The following is a 24,021-nucleotide window of genomic DNA, read 5'->3' as shown; positions in this document are numbered from 1 at the left end:
TTTAAAATTTTATGACTTTTTGGGTAAATTTAAACTTTATAGTTAATTTCGTAACCACTAAAAAGTGTGAAATTATGCTTAGTCCAATGATACGGACTGCTGACTCTCAATCTGAAGATTGTGGGTTCAAATCCAGGTTGGAAATTTTAGATTTTAAAATTTTATGTCTTTTTGGGTAAATTTAAACTTGATAGTTAATTTCGTAACCACTAAAAAGTGTGAACTTATGCTTAGTCCAATGGTATGGACTGCTGACTCTCAATCTGAAGGTTGTGGGTTCAAATCCAGGGTGGAAATTTTAGATTTAAAATTTATTTCTTTTTGGGTAAATGTAAACTTTATAGTTAATTTTGTAACCACCAAAAAGTGTGAACTTATGCTTAGTCCAATGGTATGGACTGCTGACTCTAAATCTGAAGGTTGCAGGTTCAAATCCAGGTTGGAAATTTTAGATTTTAGATTTTATTCATTTTTGGGTAAATTGAAACTTCATAGTTAATTTCGTAACATTTAAAAATTGTGAAATTACACTTAGTCCAATGGTATGGACTACCGACTTGAAATCTGAAGGTTGCGGGTTCAATTCCAGGGGGGGAATTTTAGATTTTAAATTTTTATCTCTATTTGGGTAAATTTAAACTTCATAGTTAATTTCGTAACCACTAAGAAGTGTGAAATTATGCTAAGTCCAATGGTATGGATTGCTGACTTGAAATCTGAAGGTTGTGGGTTCAAATCCAGGGTGGGAATTTTATATTTTAAAATTTTATCACTTTTTGGGTAAATTAAAACTTCATAGTTAATTTTGTAACCACTAAAAAGTGTGAAATTGTGCTTAGTCCAATGGTACGGACAGCCGACTTGAAATCTGAAGGTTGTGGGTTCCAATCCAGGGTGGGAATTTTAGATTTTAAAGTTTTATTTCTTTTGGGTAAATTGAAACTTGATAGTTAATTCCGTAACCACTAAAAAGCATGAAATTATGCTTAGTGCAGTGGTTCAGACTGCTGACTCTAAATCTAAAGGTTGCAGGTTCATTCCCACGCTGGGAATTTTAGATTTCAAAATTTTACTACTTTTTAGGTCAATTGAAACTTTACAGTTAATTTTGTAACCACAAAATAGTGTGAAGTTGTGCTTAATCAAGTAATACGGACTGATGACCCTAAATCTGAACTTCTGAAAGTTGCTGGTTCAAGTCCCACAGTTGGAGTTGTAGATTTTAAAATTTTATTAATTTTGAGGTCAATTGAAATTTATATTTTTTTCAAGTTTGAAACCAGTCCACACTTCTAGTCTAGCAAAAGCCAAAAAGTAAAAAAGCAAATACTTTTAGCTTGAAGCAAATAGTGAAAGCATTTGCTCTCATTTTTATTCATGCAAATAAAAGTTATGCTTAAAAATATGTAGTAAAAAAAAAAGCAAATGCTAGTTTTTATACATACGACCAAATGTTTCAATGTTAATCATAATTGCATCGTTTATGTTTCAGTAATAGATTTGAGGACCTACATGGATCTGTTTGGGCCTACAACGACGCCCATTCACTGAGCGGATTCGGGATTGCCCATCGAGAACTCGAAAAGATAGGAGAGACCAAGGCCAGTTGCTTTGGTAAAATTTTTCATTCAGGTAAGACAAACTTCCATGAAGACTCAACTCATTAGTTCAAGTCCCCCCCCCCCAACTAAGCCCTCGGACAACACTGAGTGTACACTGTTTACAAAACATGTCCGGTTTTATTTAGTTAAGTGGCTTTCAGGCTGTTAGTTCTCCCACATTTTAATGGTGGTCCCTCATTTGACATGTTGTCATCAAACGTTCTTTTGTCAAAGCCATCGGGGCAGAATATTTTTGGCATGCTGTTGGAAAGAACCAATTTTCAACTTTTGTTCTTGTGAAAATCCTGTTGCGTGACATCACAGCCTGTGTTGTGATGTGAATGAGTTCTACCTGATTGATAAACGTGACCCGACTCAGAGGTGGCATGTCTTGGTGACAGTCCCTCGCTTGTCAGTTGGTACAGAATGTCATTTGGTGACAAGTGAACGTCCTAATCCAAAGTCAAGGAGTCATGTCCCACAGTATCTCCGGGGTTATCCACGATGTTGCCGACGGCTCCGAATCCTCCTCAGGCGTTATCGTCATGACGACTGTCTGCTCCATGTTCCCAAGGGTGCCCTCCGAGGACGACATCATGGCCATGTGTGAGATGTCCTGTGATTGGTCAGCCAGGTCTGGTACCAAGACTGTGATTTAGCTGCAGATTCCTCGGGGGCTGATTTGGATAATGCGCAGGCCTGAGCGTACAGCCGTGGCTGTGCTAGATGGTGGTGCAGCAGCTGGGTGTGCTCCTCAGACATGTGTTGCAGTAACTCTTGCAAAATGGACTGGTTCTCGCTGTCGTTGGTTAGATGTTTCAAACTGGACGTGTGAATCATGGACAGCTGCTGCTTGAGTGACATGTTTGTGTTGGACAAATACTCAACCTGGAGGGCAAGACGGATGGGCAGAGAAATTATTTGTTTACAGATGGAATTTTAATAGACCAATCCATTAGGCTCTGCCCCATGATGTGTAACCAATCACAACCATGACAGCGCACACCAAAGTCTGACATTTATGCACTTCATGATGTGTGCAGTTGGAGCATGAATGCTTAAGAAGGCACATGTGTTGTTACCCAGTTATTTAGTGCAACTAGAGTTTGAGTGAAACCATGAATCCTCTACACAAGGATAAACGACACATCTGAGCTTGTGTACAAAATGTGTGCAACAATTTGTCTGCATTTATCATAAGCAGCGTCAGCGCATAGAACAACGTAGAACGTGTAGAAAATGTAGAGCAATGACAACAACAGTGCACACCATGATCGCCCACAGCCATGACAGCTGGCATCCTGACAGAAATCTGACCACTGAAAGAACGCAGTCGCATTAGTGTGCCTGCATTAGTTCTGATCAAGGTATGTCCCCCCTCCCACTTTTGAGAAGCGATTGACGCCCTTGGTACCTGTTGCATGCAGGGAACAAGATCCAAACTCATTCTTAGACCAAGACCAGATGGAATGCCCACTCACCTTTGTACGAAGCCTTTCTATAGTACCTTTCATTCTGTGCTCTGTCTGGGCCCACGTGGTCCGCTCCTCCTCAAGAGTCTTCTCCAGACTTTCCTTCTCCTGCAGCAGCAGCGACAAGTTGTGCTCTGTGTAGCAAGTCTCGTCCTCCAAATCCTCTTTGCTTCCTTCATCTGGTATTTCAATAAGGACAACTGTTTACGAGAGGGAAAGGTTGAGTAATTATCCTGAATAATGATTCCTGTAATAATGAAAGTCGGTCATCAAAAGGTCACTCCAGGTGTGGGCTACACAAAGAGGGGAAATGATGGGAGGAGTTTATGGAGTAGAAAGGTCGACATATATGTTGCGCTTGAATGGGACAGATGATATGTAGCGGTAAAAACAGGATACAGGCAAGAAAGTCCAAAGTGATGCAGTGTGTCAAGAACATGTAATTCCTTGTAACTGGGTGCAAGCAATCACTCACTTTTTCAAACCGTATTCCTAACATTAGGTGGGCAAGGTGAAGGACAAATGCCAATATTTAATTAATTGTTGAAGTCAGCTCTCAAAATGTACTGCCACCCTGACTTATTAGATTTTTTTTGTTGCTTAGAACCTTCCTGAATCCTCCAAAATTCAATCAACTTAAATAACGCCAATGGCACACCCTTTGCACCTTGTAATTTCAATTTGTAAAATCCACTGTCAATATTGGCCCTCATCCACCCCAACCCCCTAAAAAAATGCTGAACTTTTGGTTGTTGTTTTATTTATTTTATTGACCAAACAAGTGCAGGAGTGAAGACAACTGTATTAAACATGCTGTTGTCTACCTATTCCCTTCTTCCATATGGATTCACGATATATCAATTGAAAACAAAGTGGGGGGGGGGGAAGAGTTCTTCCTTGCATCAAATGCCTCCCCCTTGGCTTTTTGGTCAGCTTCTTCTAATTATCCTTCACTGCTGGTGGCATTATCCACCTTAACCTCTGGGTAGATGCTGAAGGATTCTTGGAGGGTCAGGGTTAATATTCTTACCATCTTACCTTCCCCATTGGCAGTGCTCTGGCTCGGATCATTGATGCAGGCATACTAGTACTCGATCTGCGGCTGCTGCCCATCAGTCTGCTCATAGCCCCGGGGATGATGTGTCCGTCTCTGATGGCTGCTGTGACTGGGGGACTATGAGGTGTGTTACCAGGCAGGTACTGTTGGGTGCTGGGTCAGTGTATGTGGTGAAGATCTGGTTGACATCCTGGGTAAAAATGGTGGAGTGCAGTCGTTAAGGTTGATAAAATGAGACTTAAACCTGCAAGGTAGCAAAAGATTCAATTTACGACACAAACGTACAGTGATTAACTTAGGTTCACAATTAATTATTTTAAAAGACACGAAGTGTTGGCATTTGATATAATCCACCCAAATCCTTGTAGAACTACCATACCTGCTCACAAGGTACATAAATTTCAACTGATTAAATTTATTCCATGGTTTTTTTTTCATGCAGATTGTACAAGGGGACCATTACATCACAGCAACGGCATACTCAGTTGTCTTGAAGCAGCACTGAAACTGTGAAGGTTAAAAATAAGTGCGCTTTCAAACACATTAAACCAAAAAGGTGTGTCTAATCATTCTCAAAAGAATGGATACTTGAGGCAAAACTTTTCGATTAAAAAAACCCAGATTTTGTTCAACAAGTTCACTTCATGGTTTTTTGGGACACCCCTCTACAGGGAGTTTATCGAACACTGATATCTGCTAAGAATAACCAGCCCAGGTATCTTTCAATTTCATAAAACTCCCACAAATGCCACTACCTTGTCCTGCTGTCCACTACCTTCAACTTATCTTTATAATTAACCCTAACCCTGCCACATGCAGCACAGTGCATCAGGTGGAAAAGTCTGGTTGTATGTGATTGTATAAAAACGGCTACGCCAATACAATCAGTAGAAAATCTCATTTTCTACTCAAATCCAAATCTTCACAGCAGTTTTCAAAGTGGCAGTTCATAAAAACCAGGCATAAAACATTTAACAAAGAAACCACTCGCAGATGGGATCTCTTTTGAGGCGGTGGAAGAGGTTTTAGAAGGCTTTTTTGGAGAGCAAACAGTCACCTCGGAAAGAATGTTGCAACCTGACGCTACTTCTGCAGTTGTGTACAAAGTCTATGGAGAGTCAAGATTTTTTTTAAAGTATTTCCTAACAAAATTGGAAATGTTTCTCAGTCCCAGATTCATGTCTTATCAATATATCATCATTTTTGCAATTACTGACCTTCATTGAGATGATATACGAAGGAAAAAGCAGCGTTAGGTGGCAACATTCCGTCACCTCTGATGCTGAACCAACACGAGGTAGTGATGTAGAAAAACATTGGCCATTTTTTGCGCACTTAGTACTTGGACCAATTTTTTTCTTGCATAAACTAAATTCTACACAGTTGTGGACTTTAACATTGAAAGAATGACTAATATTAACTACATTGAAAAATAATTTGAACAATATCGAACGTCAAGGAAGCACCAAGAACGTCATCGTCTGCAGATGAGTCACATTGGCTGCCACGAAAGTCTCCATTGTGTCCTACTTCTTAAACCAATGTGGATTTGTCATCCGACATTGTTATTAAATGCGCGTTTGTTTATATATGAAATAAATGAATTTCTTTCCATTTTGGTAAAAACAACTGCATGCATAATATTTAAAATCATATCATAATTGAAAATAGGAGATAAATAAAATAAATCCACAAATATTATAATATACTTTTGTCGAAAGTCTAAGAAGCTTAGTTAAATCCTATGCATGGAAAGAGTTCCGAGAATGTTTTGCTGAAAATCATCCGTGTGCCAATTACATAACATTTTACAAATGTATACAGATTCTCCCAAAATAGAAACATTTGCAATATAACTTTAGTATGCCGTTGCTATATTTTTAAAGTTTAGTCGGACTCCCTATTATCGCAGCATCCCTATTATCGTGGAATGGGAAATTTCTCTTTTTGTGTTGCCTAAACTCCTTCAAGTGGCGATTTTTATCCAGTTCACCAGGCATTAAGGACTTTCTGCCGAGTTGTATAAAAAGGATGATTAAAAAATGTTGTGTCTTTCTAGTTTTGTTTTGACTACTTTAGGTATCTTAATTATTTGTGAGTTGTCGCTTCACCACTGTAGCGAACCAGGTTGGCAGTGAAATGCAGTAATAATAGGTGAGCTACAGTGACGCTGTGTTTAATCAATTTAAATTTTTCGGCAGTCTTTTTTATTATTCTTTACTTCGTGTGAAACAAATATCAACCTCATTTATATTTCATAGGTAAAAATACTGTCCAAAGTATCTCAACAGTTTTTAGACAAAAGTCTGTTAATAATTATTTCTATTGGCAAAGTTATAGCCACAAAAAAACATTTCATTTAGTGTTTACTTACATATGCACCCGTCACTGGAAACATTTAAGCATATAGTTCCCTCCAGCATTCGAAGTAGAATTCAATATTTTGTGTCGCTCCTGTACGGTGGGGTTCAACACTGCTATATTATTACTTTTTTATTAGTATAGATATAGGCCTAGTTTGATGCTCCCGGGGATTTGTAAAATGTCCAACATAATATTTGCACATAGCCCCTCTCTAGCTCTATTGACGCTCCTTCGACTTTCATTACCTTGGCGAAGAGCCACTCAAACTGGTCAAGGGGAAAAACTGACAAACTAGTGTTCAGCGTAAACAGCTTATTTATTTCCCTTAAAGCCATTTCTCCCTGTGGAAACTTACTTGAGTTGCGTAAACAGCGCCGGCCTAGCCCTCCAGAAAAAAAGAAAACATGGGTTTAAAGGGAATATACATCATTTGCTTTTGCTGTAATTTTCAGAAATGGATGGAATTGGGGGTTGGAAATATATAGCAAATTTAGTTACACTGACTTTTTTGAGGTTTTGGGTTCGAAAATGCTATAAAAACCAAGAAAAACAATCATTTTTCTGTAGTCTGGTTCCCTGACTCCATATAAGAAGAAACAGAGCAGTTTACATACATTGGGGAATTGTAAGGTCAGGGAACCAGTCTAGCTGGCTCGTACCCGTTCATAGGTTTGTAATCGATTGCAAACAAGTGTGATGGTCAATTGGGGCCAGTATTTGAAAAAAAGCCAGTTTTTTCCAACGCTGATCGGCCGATCAGCGTTGGAAATTGATACAAAAATACCACTTTTCTTGAAAATGACAGTATACCAGGTGCCATGATTTTACAGGATGCTTTACACTGTCATTCACTAACAGTCCAGCAAGGTATTTCAAAATGATTTGGTAGTTTTATTTTTTGATGTTGCCAAATGTTGTATTTTCCCTTTAAAGAGTTTTTAAAAATTCGATTCATTCCGAATGCGGCTTCGTCTACTATAAAAATTTAAGAAGATTATGAAATTTCCACACAGCTACCCAGAAAGCGTGAGTTGTCAAATAATAATAGACAAATAAATATTGTTGAGCTTCCGTTATGGAAGACGTATGCGTCTCGTTAAAAAAAAAAGGATACCACTAGTTCAATATATATGAAGCTGAAGCAGTAGGGACCTGCGATGGAGGCCGATGTTTCGAAAGAGCTTGCATGCCAATCGAACGACACATGAGGGCAGCATTCAACAACATAAACACGCGACTGTAAATCTGACTCGTAAATCTGGCGCTATCTTCCGAGTGGCCGAAACCTGTTGCCTGTGTCACTTTCTTGGTCAGTATCAGTAGATAATTTTATCTAACCATTTAATAAATGATAACATTAATTTAGTTGTTTATATTAGCTATTGGTGAAATCTGTATTATTTTATTTAGTGAAACTGAAACGTACTGCAAAAAGTGGCCATATCGGACATGATACTTTGAGTTTGATAGACGTACTGCGTTTATTATTTGTATTCAATAGCGTGGTATCTCATTCGTGGAAAGTTTGAGATGCAACAATTAACATTAAAGGAAAGATTCCCATATCTGGCCATCACTTGCCACCCTGTGCACAAACCCTTTGAGACTGGTCTGAAAATTTTTAAGTGTTTTCTCAGTTGAGTTAGCTGGAGTTACCCAGCACCTAGTCCGAGTAACTTGGACCCAACTTATCGCCTTTTTTAACATTTGGACATGGTCTGGCGATAGTAAGGTCCAAGCTAATACCGAGACCTAGACAACACAGTCCCAAAAACCAACATTTTCGAACAAAAAACATCAGAAATTTTCCGTTCAATTCTGAAGACCCCCTCTGCCTAGGTTGTCGTCGTTGTGCTCACGTTCAAAACTGCATGATAATGGCGTCTGACCTCGACCTCATGCAAATGTCGTGACGACACGGCAGATTCCCCTGCGCCGCGCCGACGACTGTTTCCTGATGTAGAGTGCTGTGTAAGTTCGTGGTACGCCTAGGAGTCGCGCTGGCTAGCCAGGCGCATGGCTGGCGCTCTACATCAGGAAACAGTCGTCGGCGCGGCGCAGGGGAATCTGCCGTGCATGCAGTGCATTATGCGCAAGCGCGCCGTCCCGACATTTGCATGAGGTCGAGGTCAGACGCCATTATCATGCAGTTTTGAACGTGAGCACAATAACGACAACCTAGGCAGAGGGGGTCTTCAGAATTGAACGGAAAATTTCACTTTTTTCCGGATCGTAAGTAAACTTAAGTACAACCATCTTAATCATCTATGTCTACTTGTACCTCAGGTGACATGTCTAGTAATTTGGAGGCCGTTTTGAAGGCGAAATCTGATGTTTTTTGTTGGAAAATGTTGGTTTTTGGGACTGTGTTGTCTAGGTCTCGGTATTAGCTTGGACCTTACTATCGCCAGACCATGTCCAAATGTTAAAAAAGGCGATAAGTTGGGTCCAAGTTACTCGGACTACCCAGCACCCAATTGGGTATCATTGGGTTGTCATCTAGATGACAACCCAATGATAAAATTTAGGGCTGGGTAACTCCAGCTACAGTTGAGTTAATACTTCGGCCATCGTGCAGGGCCCGGTTCCTATAACTTGGGGAACAAAATCCACTTAAAAATTATTTGACCTACCATAATAGTTTGCAACATTCTCAATAAACAGGTTTGTCATAGATAGAGGGCAGGGTTTTAATGTTTTGAGGGAAATTTGGGGGTAAAATGACAATGACGGCGCGGCAACAACATGCGACCCGAAAATTAAGATGGCAATCACCACGCGATGTTCCGTGAGCATGCAAGGCGCGCTGAATCCCAAGGTACAAACCGCGCAGGAAAACCGTGATTTCTACCCCAAGAACCTGTTCAAAATTGTAAAATGGGTGTTATTAGAATTGAGAAAAGGCTGCTTTTAATTGTAAAGGTGAGTTTTGAGCAATAACAAACATTTTCGATTCTAATTTGATCAAAACAAAACGGGGGGGCCCTACACTTCACGATTGCCGTAATTTTTCCCTTAAATGACCTATCAGCCATCAGAAAATGATATGTCCTAAAAAGTCAAAATTAGCAGGGATAAATTTTGACCCCTTTCCCTAGATATCCCACTGGTCATGGCTTTCAATAGTATACAACTGCTTTATGTGCAGTTTCTTTATATTTCCAGTGTGTTTTTGGTCCAACGTAATAACACCAAAATGGATGAGAAGCAGGGACCAACTTCTGATGATGTCCCAACTGGGGAGGTAACGTCAACCACAGTTACAGAGGGTGATGTTGTCAAGATGCCAACAGATGTGGCCATCACTATGGATGCTATTCCCAATGAAGATGAGGAGGACAAATCCAAAGGTGACTTGTTCTTCTTTTACTTGGTGAAGACGTTTGCTCCTTTGCCAGGTCAGCTAAGTGTAATCTCATTCATGTTATTTTGTCCATTCTTGCTTATTGGAAACTTAATACTTTAACCCAGCGAAATTAATTTTGCTGCAAGATAGTTTTGTTGCTTTCCAGGTAATTTTTATAAATTGGGGGAATGAGGGTTCAATTTCATAAAAATATTGCACCTTTACTTGGTACTTGGTACTTGGTGGTTATCCTGAATACTCCACGTGGAAGTCTTGCAAGGAGGCCTTGGGGAAGTGGAACTAAATTAAATCCTTAAAGGTGTTGTGGTTTGGGGCGTCTGTGGTGTCTTGAGGGAGCTTGTTCCATTTCCGGATAGTTCTGGGTAGGAATGACTGCATATAGATGTCTGTCCTTGCTGCAATTTCTGTGAACTGGTGGTTGTGAATTCTATGAGCCGGTGCTGGTTTGGGGACTATGGATGATGAGTTAATGTGAACTATGTTGTGTATTATGTTAGTAGGTAAGTCGGTAAGTTGGTTAACTTTCCTTCTCTCTTCCAGTGAAGACCAGCCTAGGGTTGTCAACATGTCGGTCACACTGCTCAGTCTGGAATAATCTCGCATTACGAAACGAGCAGCCCTCATCAGTTGCACTTTTTCCAGGGATGTTATGTTCTTAGCTATGTGAGGGTTCCAAGCAATGCTGCCATATTCTAGGTGTGGTCTGACTACTGCTAAGTACAGCTTTTCTTTGACTGATCTGGATGCAGAATGAAAATTTATTTTGATGAAGTTCAATATACAACTTGCTTTGGAAGTGGCATGTGCTGTTTGGTGATTCCAACTTGGGTTATTCTGAATGATTATTCCCAAATATGTGATGTTGGTTTTCTCTACGAGGTTGGATCCTAACATGGTGTAGTTAGTTTTGCCGGGGGTCCGCTTCCCGGAGATTCGCATGATGTTACATTTGCTGGAGTTAAATTTCATTCCCCAGGTTTGCGCCCAGTGAGCCAAGTTGTCCAGGTCTTTTTGGAACATCAGTTCATTAGTTGATGAGCAGATCGTCCGATATAACAGGCAGTCGTCAGCGAAAAGGAGAGTTGTGCCAGTCACTGATTTGCTAATGTCATCGATGAAAAGCACGGTGCCTTGTGGTATGCCACTGTCGACACTTTGCCATTTCAAAGATTTTCCATTTACCACAACTCTTTGTGACCTGTTGGTTAAGAATTCCCTGATCCATCTCTGTGTTTTTCCCCTTATCCCATTCATTCATTCGTTAGACATAGGCATTTGCCCGTGGTCTCTTCCTCAAATTATACACAGTTGGGATCACTGGCGCCGCTCCCACCACAGCCCGTCTTTCCAGTGCTGCTGCTTTCAGTTCGTTGGTGTCACACCCAGACCATTCACGGATGTTGTCCACCCAGCGCATCTTTGGCCGGCCCACGGAGCGACGACATCCCACTGGCATCCCATCCACAACAGCTGCCGCCATGCCGAACCACATGGCCCAACCATGCTGCCTTTCGTTCCATCACTGCTGAAGCACCACCGGTCGCCGATCATCTCCATCAGTCTTTCATTTGTCACATGATCTTGCCACTTGATGTTGAGCAGGTGACGCCAAATGGTTCGGCCAAAACTGTCTAGGCGTTTGATGTCAGCTGCCTTCAACGACAGGGTGGTGGCACCATACAGTACCCTTGATATGACTAGGGCCCGAGCAAGCTGTACCTTTACCTCAAGGCTGACGCGGGGGGAGCGCAGATACTTGCACTGCCGAAGAGTGGATCTGCCCATACCTAACCGCATCCGAACCTCCTTGCTGTCGTCTAGTGTGAGGTCGATCAACACTCCTAGATACTTGAAAGATGTGACACAAGGTATTTGTGCCGAGCGGTATGTGATGGTGCTGTCATCAGTTGTTGGCTGGATGATCATATATGCAGTCTTACCAGGGTGGATGGCTAACCCATACCCATCAGATATATCACCCAGGGTAGTAAGCATCTCTTCAGCATCAGCTCTGCACAGTCTATCAGAACCAGGTCGTCAGCATATCTGATCTCCTTTAGGGGGATACCACTGACATCTGGAGCCGTTAGGTGTGCTGTGCGATTGTACCACTCTCGCATGAGACACTCAGTGTAGAGGCTGAAGAGTGTTGGTGACAATGGACAGCCTTGGCGTACTCCGACTGGTGTCTCAAACTCGTCTGTCATCCGACCTTTCCACCTTTTGCCATTTGAGTTGATGTAAAGATCCTCAAGTAGCCGCATCACATCTCTTCCACGCCAAGATATCGTAGCTTTGCAAACAGAAGTGCATGATTAACTGAATCAAATGCCTTCTTATAGTCAACAAAGACCAGATGGAGAGGGCGTTTTCCTGCGTAGTGCGATTCCGCCACACCTTTCAGGAGGTAGATTCCATCAGTTGTGCTTTTACCGCTTACAAAGCCACATTGGGTGTCACTCACTTCGATGTTAGCGGTTCTTTCCAGTCTGCGTTGTATCACATTCAGAACAATTTTGCTGGCATGACTGATTAGTGCAAGTGTTCTGTAGTTGTTGCACAAGCCTCGGTCACTCTTTTTGTGCAACGGGATGTACACTGACTTGGTCATCGACTGTGGCCACTTTCCAGAGTTCCAGATGTTACACACGGCCCCATGAAGGGTTTTGAATATCTCTGGGTCCTGTGTCGCAGCTTTAAGAGCTTCAGATGTGAAGCAATCAACTCCGGGAGCCTTGTGGATTTTCAGTGCCTGTATGGCTTTCTTGGTCTCTTCCGGTGTCAGCGGGTTTCGTTCAACCTCAGTTGTGTGATGGGGTGGACGTGGCCGATTGAACTCAAATAGATCTACAGCATACTGATGCCAACGCTGTATTTCTTCTTCAGTTGTCTCCAATACCAGACCGTTTGCATCTTTGATGTTCACCACAGGCGTACATGTTTTCTGAAGGAGAACATTAGCAGTTTTGAACATAGTTCTGCAATTGTGATTCTGGTATGCTTGGTTCAGTGTGTTGATATTAGTTACCAACCATTCGTTGAGATCTTTCTGGCATGCATGTTTGACCTCATTCCTCAGAGCTGTGAATTCTGGAGTGCCTAGAGCCTTCCTCTTGCGCTGAATCAGATGAAGAGTTAATTCAGACAGGTACGGCTGTTTCTTCTGGGATGTTTGTGTACCACAGGTCTCAAGAGATGCTTCGTGTATGACACATGCGACAGCTTGAAGAGAGTCACCTTGAGTAACACGGGATCGAACCAGCTGCCGAAAGGCTTCAGACGATTGTTCCGACTTCAGGGCTTCAACGTTTGGATGTTGAGGTCGTAGTCCACGTGCAGTAGCATGACGACGGAATTTCCACTTCAGGTTGCAGATTACTAACCGATGGTCAGTACTTATCCCATAGTAGTCTAATGTTTGGACCAGTTTTTGATGAGAAACTATGTTGAATGCTTTGGAGAAGTCAAGTACTGCCATGTCTGTGGTGATTTGATTATTGTAATTGTAGGAGATGTCATCCAGAGTTGTTACGAGTTGGGATTTGCAGGACAGGCCTTCACGAAAAGCATGTTGGTTTTCGTTCAGGATGTCGTGTTCCTGGAGGTGTTTCATTTATTGGCTATCAATGATGTGCACTAATAACTTAAAGCAAACAGAGGTCAACGACACAGGTCTGTAGTTTGCTGGGTCTGCACGAGAGCCTTTCTTAAAAATGGGTGTTACGTTGGCTTTCTTCCAGTCAGATGGTAGAGAACCCAGGTCAAGTGATTGTTGGAATATGAATGCGAGTACTGGGGCAACTTCATTGGCAGCTAGTTTCAAGTTGAGTGACGTCAGTAACTTGAGGACTCCGCTAACAGACACGGTGATGTTTGTCAAGTCTGAGTAGGGACTCGGTGGTAGAACTGGCTGCACATCGGTGTCATCCCAGCTGAAAACACTACAGAATTGGTCTTGTAGGGTTTCAGCTTTTTCTTGGTCAGATGTGATATTTTTCCCGTTGAGTTTTAGAACCTGAACCCCTGTGTTGTCTTTACGAGTGCTGTTTACGTATCGCCAACATTTCTGGGGGTTATCTGTAGATGTAGTTTCTTGTAAATGTGTGCGTTTAGCCCTTCGGATTTCGCTGTTCACTTGCTTTTGCAAAAGTTTGAATGTAGACCGCTTGTTACTGCCTTCACATAGCTGCGCTCTTTCTTCCTGCAGCAACGGATTAGGACAGTAGTGAGCCATGAGGGTCTAGAATGTCCCTGGACTGGTTTTTGTGGTACTAATTCGTTAGTTTTCAGCCTGTCCCTAAAAATACTCCAATTTGCCTCAACTGTTCTGGTTTCTGGAGATGACTGCATGAATTCAGTCTTAAGCTCGAGGACAGATTTTTTCAGCTTGGATTCATCCACGTCATTCCACTTGAAGATGGTCCTAGGGGGCTTGACAGAGCGAGGTGTGGTGATGTTTATGTCAGCTAACACTGTTGCGTGATCGCTAATTCCGGAGTTGCTGTAAACATTACAAACCAGAGTTGGACATGTGGTGAAGAGCAAATCTAAGATGTTATCTGTTCCTGTAACTGGGTCTCTCCTTGTAGTAAAATTTGCCTTTTGTTGGAGATTGTAGTCATCTGCGATGTTGATAATTTTGGATTGAATACCGTACATGTACCAGTCCTTGAGTTCCAAAGCATGCCCGGGATGTTGAAGTCTCCTCCAAGAATGATGAATGGGGAGTTTACCTGAGCCTACAATTTACTCAGACTTCTGTCTAGGTTTTCTAGAGATTCTGGCCTGTAGGAGTTGGGGGCTCTATAATATGCAGAGATGAAGATGTCCTCTCCTTTCGGCTTGAGCGGTAGTTGGCACCAGAGTAATTCACAACCATCTTCAGAAAGTTCAATGGCTGAGAAACCATCCTTAACCAAGATAAAGACACCTCCGCCACGTCTGTCGTTTCCTCTGTCCTTGAACCTTTGTTCAGTTGTCAAACTTGTGAATTTTTGATGAATGAATGCAAAGTTTACAAAGCCATTCATATCTTAAAACATTCATTCTTTTATAAAGCCTTGTCCGCACTGGACTTTTTTTGGTCAAACTTACCGAGACTATGGGTACTTTTCCCATTTTAAGTCCAGTGCGGACAGCCTAGGACGTTTTCCTCTCAGTTACTTTTCCTGAGTCCAGCGGTTACTTTTACTGGCCAATTGCTGCCCAGGAAAACTGACCACGCGCCCAGGAAAATTGACCAGGTCACTTTTCCCGAGACGATAAGTCCAGTGCGGACAGTGCGAGTCAGTAAAAGCGGCTCAGGAAAGTGAGATCCGGCCCGAGCGCGAGTATCATGCATACAGAGACCGCACGATCCCTCACGTGATGTGGCCGAACATTTTGTGGAAACACGTACCGGTACGCTGCGGTGTGTCAAGTCCGAGCGGTAAAATCTCGTTATAAATATATTTTAACGGAGAATACATTCAAAGAAAATATCAAGATCACATTCTGGGAAATACTTTGCAGTTATTCTTTTTCTCCACCAATGTTTGTTTTGTATTTTCTACGATCCAAATTCGTCCTGTTACGCCGTGTAGTCTGCATGGCACCGTACGTAGGCCGCAGTCCCTGGTTCCGGTCCTACATCATAGCTTTGATTCTGTTAGCATGCGGTGGGAACCAGCGATTACCGATGGAACTGCTGCCGCATGGCTTCGATGTCGTCCATCACAAATACGTCAGAAGAGTAGGCATTTTTGTCAAGATTTATCGTGTCAAGTTGAAATAACATCGTATGTTACGATTATATTGTGCATTTTAATGGTGTGTGTAATATTATACTGTGCGTATCGGGGGCTGAAAAAAAATGTGATCGGCATTTTATTTCCTGTGCACGTGAATGTGACAGCTCGGTCACTTCTCCCACGCGGTCTGGGTAAAATTTCCCGTGTCGAAAGTCCAAGTGCGGACGGTGGTCACATTTGACCATTTCTCATTTTACCATCATCTCGGTAAAACCTTCCAAAAAAAAAGTCCAGTGCGGACACGGCTTAAGATGGAATTTTGCGTCGGGGTGATGTAAATCAAATTGGGTTTTGCACTTCACCGACTATCCATCTTATGAATAGTTAATGCAGTACCCGCTGCTATGTATATCAGATTTGAACCAACCAGCTCGGTGGTCGAGTGGTAAGATGTCTGCACTAGAAAGCAGGAGGTTGTGGGTTTGAGTCCCACCCGAGTGATTTTTTTCCAACTTTTACTCGGGAGGTACCACACTGAGTATACAGTGTTTATACGTCGATGCAGGGCGAAACCTTATTTGATTCATTCTTTTGTTGATAATACAAAGCCCATTAAAAAAGGCAAATAAAAATATCAAAATATTATGAGGCATCAATAAAGTATTAAGTATCAGAAAAGCATACTACAGTCGACTCCCGTTATAACGAGCTCGGTCATAACGATAACCCGGATGTAACGAGCACATTCTCCCAGTCCCGATCAATTTGTGTACATTACTATGGGGAAATATTTGGTTATTACGTGCACGGACATAACGAGACTTCGGCTATTATGACGATTTTGGCCGACCCAATGCGAGGAAAAGCATTGTTCTCAACCCATTTACAACGACATCTTTCAAAACTACGGGCATTGCAGCTTGTCAACGACAGACCTTTTGTCCCGAAACGGGTATCATGCTCCCGTTTTCCAATTCAAGCAACACACTTAAGCTTCACCCATCAATGTACCTTTGTAATGACTTCAACCCAACGTTATTTCATCTCGCCGATCTTTATAAATAAATTCAATGGGACTGTGATAATCGGAGCAGTGGACCGCTGGTCTAGTCGCTAATCCCCCGCTGCGGTTTCCCTTAGCATGACCAGGGTTTGAAGTTAGCTTTTGACTGCGGTACCACGTTTCTAGATTATTACAAACGGACAATAGGGGGCGCTCAGGAGATAAGTGTTGACATTGTAAGGAATAGGCTTAAGGTCTGCCACCCGAACATTGGGTGCGTAATTGCTCCTTATTGTTGGCTTGTGTCTATTAAAAAATACGTAAAAGAAAGAATAGCACCATGTCTTTTGTTATTGCGTGTCAATCAATCTGGGCCAACTGGGAATATAAGGAGGGGGATTTTTTCCCAAGAGGCCATACGTTTATCGTACTCCATCGAGACAACTGTCAAGATTTTTTTACTGCAATGGCTTCAATCAAGAACAAGCGAAAGGGACATTCCATCGAGACCAAGATGGCAATCATCAGGGCCGTCGATGCCGGACACAAGAAAGCTGATGTTAGTATGGTATCGTTTCAAGTACCCTGGCAACCATCATGAAGAACCGAGAAAACATCACGTCAAACTTTGAGTCTTCAAAGTTTGAACCCCTTGAATCCCTCCAGAGAAACAATAATCACCAATTGCTGCGAAAAGTCAAAGTTCAATTACACATGGAGACACTTAAACCCGGAAGTAATATTAGCGCCCTCTCTTGCCCGATTCCAGCAAATGCAAAACGAAAGCAAAATGTCACTTGGCACGAATGTGCGCTATAGTTAACCGAAAAAATTACAATTTCAAAGAATCCCTTCAGAAACAATAATACCCAACTGCTCCAAAAGGTCAACAACAAAAAGTAAAGTTCCACATTTAAAGATCATTAAAACCTGAAAGTAATACATGTATTGGCGCCCTCTCTTGCCCGATTCCAGCAAATGCTAAATGAAAGCAAAATGTCGCTCGGCACGATTTGTGCGAGTGACCTACTTGCCTGATTATTCTCAGCGATTCTTCTCAGCGATGATGCCTTTTCCACCGGATTCAGGTCCTCAAATATTAAACAATGTTCCCTTAAAGGTATTTTATTTATTTCATTTATTCATCACCATCAGTTAAATATTTAATATACATTAATAACAAACGTACATACCAACAAACGACTATCCTTTTCATGTCTTCGGACGTGTGTTGCACGATTAAAACGTGCGCACATGTACCGTACCTTGTGCACAACGAATGAGGAAAACTGCGCTCCGGTTTTAGCGAGGTTCCGGCTATAACGACAGTATTGTGAAAGTCCATCGGACCTCGTTATAACGGGAGTCGACTGTAGTTCAAATACCAGAATGGTGATAGTACATAGCATTATTTGTGCTTGGCAGTTTTGAATTACGCACACAAAAACAGCAGCTTGTAGAAATTGGTCATTTTTGGGAACCGTCCAAATTAAGATATTTATATATAGGTTTATCTCTAACTTTTACAAAGAGGTTCATATTTTAAAGCATTAATTTTTTTTTCAGGTACTGTGTACAATTGTTGTACATCTATATTAACAGTATTCAACTTTGGGATGTTTTTTATTCAAAATTTGCAATTCATTGATCTGTTTGTCAGTGTGAACTGATTTTGTTGTGCAGTGTCTCACTTGAAAACTCATAATTAAACTTACAAATATCTCATGCTTAAAAAAGATCAAAGTAAATTTATTTTTTTTGATTGGAGTTGGTTTTTTTAATTTGTTCGTTTTTGTCTATCAGGTCTTGACCCACAAGATAACCATTCCACCAGCACCTCTGACGTACCGGTGACTGGTGCTGCCATAACGGATCCTTATCACTATCTGACACAACAGCACTTCACCTCAGAGATCTTCAAGATTGAGATCCAAAACCTCCAGAGACATTTTGGATTTGTGGTGAGTTTGCTCTCTAAGCATTCAACTCTCGATAATGATAATACAGTTTGTGCTCTATTAAGAGTTCACGATGTTCTCCATGGTGAACATTTCTCAGGGTCTTTATGTAATTTTGTATAACAGAATTTAAAGGCAATTGGATGAATTTCACTAAAACCTGGAAATATCCTAGCCTCATGTCTATATGAAAGTAATGGTAAACTGCATGTAGAAAGTTTTGATGGTGGGTGATATTGGTTGGTCATGAGTGAGAGCTCCCTCTTGTGGGGGGTTATCACTGCGGGGGTTATCGCGTATCAAACCATAATAACATCTAGCCCCTAGACTAGGTATGTGGGGCTGTCTGATGAGATAGGCATTGGTGTCTGTGGTTATAACTTATTGCACCATTGGTAAAAACCTAGCCTATTCTATGGCCACACACTGGAGTAATCTCTGTGCTAAGGGCCATACAAATGTGAGCACAGCAAGTTGGTAAAATGATGCATTTTTTTCATGGAAATATTTTGGCCTGATATTTGGCATAGGGGTTCTTTTTACCCAAGCGTCCCACTTTGTGCCGAAACCTCATATGGTTCAATACTTTGAGGTGTCCACTGGAACGTAAATTGTCAAACAATTGGCCATGCACAACGGCCAATTCAAGATCAACACACAGTCTCGCCTGTATGACTTCACAGACTTTTGTGTGTGTGCAAAAGCAGAATGTTACCCGGAGGTGAGTGGAGGCAATTTTGACCTTTTAACCCTAGAAAATCCATCAGCCGTGCCTGTGCATAAAAACAGCCAGTGCTTCTTATCACGTCCTCTGATGCAAACTGGTTAAGATGTTACTTTTTATTGTCAAAAGAAGTCAATTTGGTATCTTTATTTTTTGTTGGTATTCAGGGAGACATCAGTTCCCAGCTGAACAGCTCCACCAGTGATCTTCCTGACCTCACCAGACAGTTTTTTTGTGGTCTGTTTCAAGTCGATCATTAGGCTCTGTGAATGACTGCTGAATCTACGAGGTATGTAAATGAAATCTGAGGTGGGATATTAGAGGTGAAAATGAACAATTTTTGAGAGGCCATTTTTTTAGGGTCTCTTGCTACCACACTCCAGCAATACATGTGAATGAATATTATGAGCATGTCAGCTGGAGTTACTCCAGCTAAGTTCTAGGGGTAATTGGCAATGACATAGTCCTATGATGTAACTTAGCTTGAGTAACTTCAGCTCTAATGCCTATCGCATTAGAGCTGGAGTCGATTGTCAGACAAGTCGACCGTTGAGACAACTCGACTCGGGACAGGTCGACCGTTGAGACAGCTCGACACAATGGAAATGTATACATGTGGAGCGGAAAAAGTTGCATAAATCTGTGGCAGGACCAGTCCCGGGCACGATGCACAGAGGCATGCTCCGAGCCGGTGGCCGTCGCGTTGGGCCGGCGCACCCCGCCTGCGTGGACCGGGCCCGGCACGTCGATTCTCGAGAAACCATGAGAAAACGTCGCGCGACACTATTCTGCCGACTGCCGTTGACCCTCCAAATGATTGGCAAATAAAAACATCAGATTTACCTCAAAACAGCCTCCAAATTACTAGATACGCCACCCGAGGTACAAGGAGAGATCGATGATTAAAATCGAGGTACTAAAGTTTGCTTACGAGTCGGATGAAAAGTGAAATTTCCTGTTCAATTCCGAGAGCTCCCCTTGCGATCTATCGTTAAATTTCCGACTCTTGTTTGAACAACGCGATGTAACCGTACGTGCCCAGCATTCATTCAGTGGTCCCAGCGCGATTCTGTTAGCGAGCGCGATACATCGATTATGATAATGGCAGACTGGATCTCGTTTGTACAGACAAGTGCATTCGAACTGAGATACGGAGTCGGGAACTAGAGCAGCTATCAGCGGAAGCCAGTTCAAGCTAGTTCCCGACTCCATATCATCGTTCGAAATGCACTTGTACAAACGAGATCCAGTCTACTCATTATCATAATCGATGCATTGCGCTCGTTACCGGAATCGCGCTGAGACCACTGAATGAATGCTGGGACGTACGGTTACATTGCGTCGTTCAAACAAGAGTCGGAAATTTAACGATCGATCGCGAGGGGAGCTCTCAGAATTGAACGGGAAATGTCACTTTTCATCCGACTCGTCAGCAAACTTCAGCACCTTGATTTTAATCATCGATCTCTCCTTGTACCTCAGGTGGCGTATCTAGTAATTTGGAGGCTGTTTTGAGGTAAATCTGATGTTTTTATTTGCCAATGTTGTGTTATTTTTTGGTCAACGCCAGTCGGCAGAATAGTGTCGCTCGACGTTTTCTCATGGTTTCTCGAGAATCGCCACCAAAATCGTCGAAAAAGTTCATATTTTAGTCTTCATTGTTCTGTTTGAAGTCGATTACTAGCTTCGTGAATGTCTGTTGCATCGTATGAGGTATGAATTATGGAATCTGGGTCGGGATAATATCTAGGGAAAATGGACCGTTTTTGTAATGTACTGGGGATACAGAGTCCGGGATTTCGGGACTCTTACGACCTGGTGCTTTTAACGTAGTTGTGACTCCAGATCTAATGCAATAGGCATTAGAGTTGGAGTTACTCAAGCTACAGGTAACTAGTGGACAAGGCCTACCTCCGTATTAACCGTCACAAATCCGCAAGCTTATTGATTGGGTTTTTATATCCTAGAGTTTAAAAGTGCTACAGGCAAAACTTCATTCGAAAGTTGGTCCTGCCATTTGGGTTTTGGTGTTTTTTACTCACCCAATATTTTGTAATTCTTTGCCCAGATCTGTTGGAAAAGGAAGACCTGGGGACGCGCATCGGCAAATTATCAACTCACATTGATGAGATCAAGGGTGAAATCTACCACGCCGTACACGAGAAGTATGCCAACTACAGACCCACCAGGGACTCCACCCAGGAGCTACACAACAAGGTGCAGACACTGTCCACTGAGATGCAGACTCTCAGCAATAAGATCAAGGTATGTCATAGTCTTAAGGCCCTAGTAACACATTCACGGTTGGACCTACGAATATCCACCGTTTACCAAGAATCAATTGATCACGATAAACCATCAAGACTCATGGAGAAATTGACTTTCTAAGAATGCACTAGGGTTTCAGGATGGATAGCCACGACTGTAGGAGGTTTCTTTACGAATACACCACGGTTTCTTGAATGGATTGTTTATGAATATTGACAGTATTACCAAGAATAATGATGTTAATGCCACAGTTGTCTGCGATTGGGCCACGGATGACCAAGGTTCTCCTACAAATAAAGCATAGTCATATTCGTAGTACAACCTTAGCAGAATTCTAGCATATCTGGGCATAACCGTAGGACATTTGTAGTGAATTCGTAGAGATTTCCACCACGAATGAGCTACAAATCTCCAAGAATATGTATGAATAGCTACAAATAACACTACGAATTAGTTCGGTTGTTCTATAGATGTCCCAGGGTTCTACTGCGCATTGATTTTCATGACGATTCACCACGGAAGTTTGGAACAGTTAAGAACTTCGTAGCCCCTCCATGAATACCAAAGGAAGTTGACGGATAACCACGCAGATATTTAAGATGAATGGTTATCATATGTAGTATGTGTGGGACTGAAAGTGAACAGTAAATTGCCTGCAGAAGTCACGTTTGTGCACTAGTTTCCCCCATTTTGTTTTTGTTTTTTCTTGGGGGGGGGGGGGTATTATGAGTTGGCCTAGACGTTTTGATGGTGGGTGATATTGGTTGGTCATGAGTGAGAGCTCCCTCTTGCGGCGGGTTATCGCTGCGGGGGTTATCGCGTATCAAACCATAATAACGTCTAACCCCTAGACTAGGTATGTAGGGCTGTCTGATGAGACAGGCATTGGTGTCTGTGGTTATAACTTATTGCACCATTGGTAAAAACCTAGCCTATTCTATGGCCACACACTGGAGTAATCTCTGTGCTAAGGGCCATACCAATGTGAGCACAGCAAGTTGGTAAAATGATGCATTTTTTTCATGGAAATATTTTGGCCTGATATTTGGCATAGGGGTTCTTTTTACCCAAGCGTCCCACTTTGTGCCGAAACCTCACAGGTGTGCACTGGAACGTAAATTGTCAAACAATTGGCCATGCACAACGGCCAATTCAAGATCAACACACAGTGTGGCCTGTATGACTCCACAGTGTGTGCAAAAGCAGAATGTTACCCGGAGGTGAGTGGAGGCAATTTTGACCTTTTAACCCTAGAAAATCCATCAGCCGTGCCTGTGCATAAAAACAGCCAGTGCGTCTTATCACGTCCTCTGATGCAAACTGGTTAAGATGATACTTTTTATTGTCAAAAGAAGTCAATTTGGTATCTTTATTTTTTGTTGGTATTCAGGGAGACATCAGTTCCCAGCTCAACAGCTCCACCAGTGATCTTCATGACCTTACCAGACAGTTGGAGAAGACTAACGCTATCATTGAGGTGCTACAGTCACTATGCAAAGTAATGATCAACTCCGTATGGCAAGACAGAAACGTTTCCCTAACAATTATCATTGTTGACAAGTAAGTTTGTCTTATAATTTCATCCTCCCCATATTAAGAAACCCCACTTTCCTGACGATTCTAATGATTTGTCCGTCCGTTTTGTTTGACGGGTTAACAGTTTACTGACAGACTTTCAAAGCTTCGTCCAGAACAGTGAGTTCTGCAAGCAGCCGATGCTGTCAATGAATTGGTAAGAGACAAATGAAAGTAATTGTCAAATCAAATTAAGATGAGACTTGGTTCCTATTTTCCAAATTTGTCTTCTAAAAGGAATGCAAACTTCTTTTCTGTACGAAGTTTACTTTAAAATTACAAATTTCAGGTTGTTTTTGTAAACTTTGAATCCACTGTAATCAAATTGTACTTTGCATATTTTGATTTTTTTTTTCCCTGCAGAAATCTGATTTGGATGTTCTCATCGAAGACGGATACTGTGAGCTGAAAATTGTCAAGGCTCTAAGGGTAAGGAGCTTATCCGTTGTCTGTTTACTTGCAGCAGGCCAGTGAGGATGCAGAAAGTGAACTGACCTATCTTGTTAGAATTGCATTAACATCGCGTCAACACTGCTGGTGAAATATTGCCCAATTACAGATATACGAATAGACACGGAATGCGCAAAATCTGAGACAAACAAAACGTAGTGTACAAATATTCCATGGGGTTGTCTAAAGGGGCGTGGCTAACTCGCAAACGGTGACAGGTCAGTTGGGATGACGTTGTTGAATTTTGCCAGCCAGAGAGAGACATTGCTAATAAGAGGTTTTTTTTTCCCCGTTTTTGTCTGAGCTGCGAGTGAACCAAGAGACGCTGCTGCATCATCTAGGAGAGGCCTGGTCTGCCATGACTGTCTGGACTATACCCCATGCCAAAGAACCTGTCACCTTGACCAACGTCAGCCAAGTCCAACTCAAACTAGGTAGGTCGACAAGACGGGC

The 24,021-nt window shown here is 42.0% G+C and overlaps 1 protein-coding gene and 1 pseudogene across 1 annotated transcript; one reads left to right on the top strand and one right to left on the bottom strand.

Moving 5' to 3' along the window:
• Window positions 1-1,735: 1,735 nt before the first annotated feature.
• On the bottom strand, window positions 1,736-4,106 carry LOC119743342. The gene is made up of 3 exons (XM_038219743.1): window positions 4,028-4,106; window positions 3,083-3,273; window positions 1,736-2,489 (listed from the first exon to the last, which is right to left on the bottom strand). Exons 1-3 carry the CDS (start codon window positions 4,104-4,106, stop codon window positions 2,196-2,198), a joined length of 564 nt encoding a protein of 187 aa, XP_038075671.1. The 3' UTR covers window positions 1,736-2,195.
• Window position 4,107: 1 nt separating this feature from the next.
• Window positions 4,108-24,021, top strand: part of LOC119742673 — a 30,677-nt pseudogene continuing 10,763 nt past the window's right edge.

This window comes from Patiria miniata, unplaced genomic scaffold (assembly GCF_015706575.1).
Source record: "Patiria miniata isolate m_02_andy unplaced genomic scaffold, ASM1570657v1 HiC_scaffold_6, whole genome shotgun sequence".
NCBI lineage: Eukaryota > Metazoa > Echinodermata > Asteroidea > Valvatida > Asterinidae > Patiria > Patiria miniata.
Note: the sequence above shows the minus strand (reverse complement) of the source record. Positions and strands in the feature narration are given on the sequence as shown.